Consider the following 2,412-nt stretch of genomic DNA (forward strand, 5'->3'; position numbering starts at 1 on the left):
TGCCATAAATAAAAATAGGCTATAATGGATGTGTCCTAAAGATAATACTAGTATAGTCAATAAAATGCAGATGTAACAATAAACAATGGTCACTAGAGGATCCCCCTTTTTCTGGGACAGGTCCATTGTGTTTTATCAAGACCAAAGTCAGCAAAGCCGTATACAAGGAAATTTTAGAGAGATTATCATGACCTGTATAAAAGCAAAATTAGGGAATGCAGTGGCCATTTTGTGTTGAATCTGAATAGTGAGAGAATGTCACAGCTTCTAGATTAACAATAGAGATAGCGAGAGACAACTATAAAACCCTGAAGAATAGTGTATGGCAGGCCAACTTTTAAAAAGATGACAGTGTGAAGAAAACAGAATGGGTCCTACACATTTTTCAGGGCAATCGGAGACTGTGAATCAAATTGAATTTCCCAACAAATTTGGGTGAAGCTGGCAAATTTCTACTTCTAATACTTGTAAATTTCAAAATCCCCCCTGTAAAAGTTTATCATTTCTATTATACAACCAGAAATTTTTTTATTAACACCCAGAAGGGAAGACGTTAACTTTTACATGTATTATTTGTAGTTATATTGTATTTGCATTAAGATCTGATCAACATATAGAAATGTATACTTAAGCAAATGAAAGGCATAATTTACGATAATTTTTTCTAGAAACGTCACGGTTGTTGCTGCCAAATATTTTTTTTTGCATTTCACAAAATATATTCATATCCAATGGATACAGCCGGAGAGCTAGAAAACATAACAAGACGCCTAGTATAATTCATTCAGTGGTTGGACTGTTAAGTATTGAGAAACAGTCATTGTCAAGATGTCCTGGGCAGAAAGACCTGTGGTCTACTCTCTAGCTTTGTTTGAGATTTTTTGTGGTTTGCTGGTCAATGGATTCATCACTGTAGCCAAGCTTGTCGACTGGTGGGAAGGTAAAAAGCTCAAGCCATTTGATAAAATATTCTTCAGCCTAGGACTCTCTAGATTGTTCTACATGTTCTTCTTCATCTTCAATATCGTCAACCGAATCTTCAATCTGAATTTTTATCAAATTTGTTTTCTCAACTGGATGCTCAACACAGTCTATTTATTCCTTGACTTCTCCAGTCTTTGGTTCGCTATGTGGCTTTGTGTTCTGTACTTTATCAAAGTCGCCATATTCAAAAACACTTTTCTCATTCGTATGAAATTGAGGATTCCAGAACTGGTGCTGTACATGATTCAGTCCTCATTGCTCATATCATTGGTTTCTGGATTTGTTTTTGCTTATAACTTTGAAGGGACTTTAGATATTATGAATCCTCCGAAGAACGCTGAGACCAATACAAGTGTGAACAAGCAGATAATGTACTTGGTGCCTTCGTACTTCTTTGGACATTTTTTCCCTTTTATATTAGTCAGTTTGTCATCCTCATTCTTGGTTGAACATATTTTTGTTCATGTGAAACGTTTAAGTAGCAACGTCACAAGTTTCACCACAACCAGCATGGACGCCCACCTCTCCGCTATTCGCTCGGTGATCATGATTGAGGTCATGACTATCTTTAACTTCATTGTCACCATTCTTCTTCGCTTTGACTTCCAGGACTTCTGTAATCAAGGAGTACTGTTTTTGTTTACAGTCTCTTACCCTGTGCTCCATTCGATGGCACTCATCGTGGCAAATGCCAATCTTAAGAAGTCAGCACACAAAATACTCCACCACTTAAGAAATGTGGTACAGCAAGACCAGTGTGTACCAAAAGTTAAGTGACTTTTCATGTCGAAACCATTGTAAAAAATTATATTGATAACTTTCCTCATGTACTTTTTATCACCATAAAATAGATTTGCTGTTTTTATGCTTTTTCATTCATTTCTTTTTCATATATATATATATATATATATATATATATATATATATATATATATATATATATATATATAAGTGATACTTTTAACTATTCTGATTTCTAGTCACAAAATACAGATTTATTCACACAAAGCATTCATGGTGACAAGCTAGCATATCTTCCAACATTTGGATTGTTGCTATTTTTTAAAGTCCAAAAGGAGCAATTTCAAGGAAATAATTTTTATTCGCACATTCGAATGTCACCATGCAAGGACAGACCACCATTCTCAAATTGGCCACACATCTCCTTACCTAACTACACAGCTTCATTGTCATGATCCAGGACCGGTATTCTCCGCTCCAGAGTTTCCCAGACCCAGCCTGGTCATGTCAGGGGTTTACTCCCATCAGCCTCGTTTTGGTTACAGGAGACACTATATCTGGTCGCTGCAATTGCATCCTGGTGCTGGTTATAGTTTTGTTTATGCAGCCTGTGACTGGCTCTGGTGAGATTTCCTTGTTACCGTGCCCTGACCAGTACCCTCTCCCATTCATCCATCCGTCCCAGTC

At 36.7% G+C, this 2,412-nt stretch overlaps 1 protein-coding gene across 1 annotated transcript; it reads left to right on the forward strand.

The window, feature by feature from the left end:
* Nucleotides 1–828: 828 nt before the first annotated feature.
* Nucleotides 829–1,761, forward strand: LOC142297418 (taste receptor type 2 member 40-like). The gene has a single exon (XM_075341646.1). It carries the CDS (start codon nt 829–831, stop codon nt 1,759–1,761), a length of 933 nt encoding a protein of 310 aa, XP_075197761.1.
* Nucleotides 1,762–2,412: the final 651 nt, after the last annotated feature.

The sequence above is a fragment of the Anomaloglossus baeobatrachus genome, chromosome 3 (genome assembly GCF_048569485.1).
Source record: "Anomaloglossus baeobatrachus isolate aAnoBae1 chromosome 3, aAnoBae1.hap1, whole genome shotgun sequence".
Taxonomy (NCBI): domain Eukaryota; kingdom Metazoa; phylum Chordata; class Amphibia; order Anura; family Aromobatidae; genus Anomaloglossus; species Anomaloglossus baeobatrachus.

Excerpts from the sequence above, each read along its gene's own strand:
- LOC142297418 (XM_075341646.1), top strand. The coding sequence starts at position 829 with ATGTCCTGGGCAGAAAGACCTGTGGTCTACTCTCTAGCTTTGTTTGAG.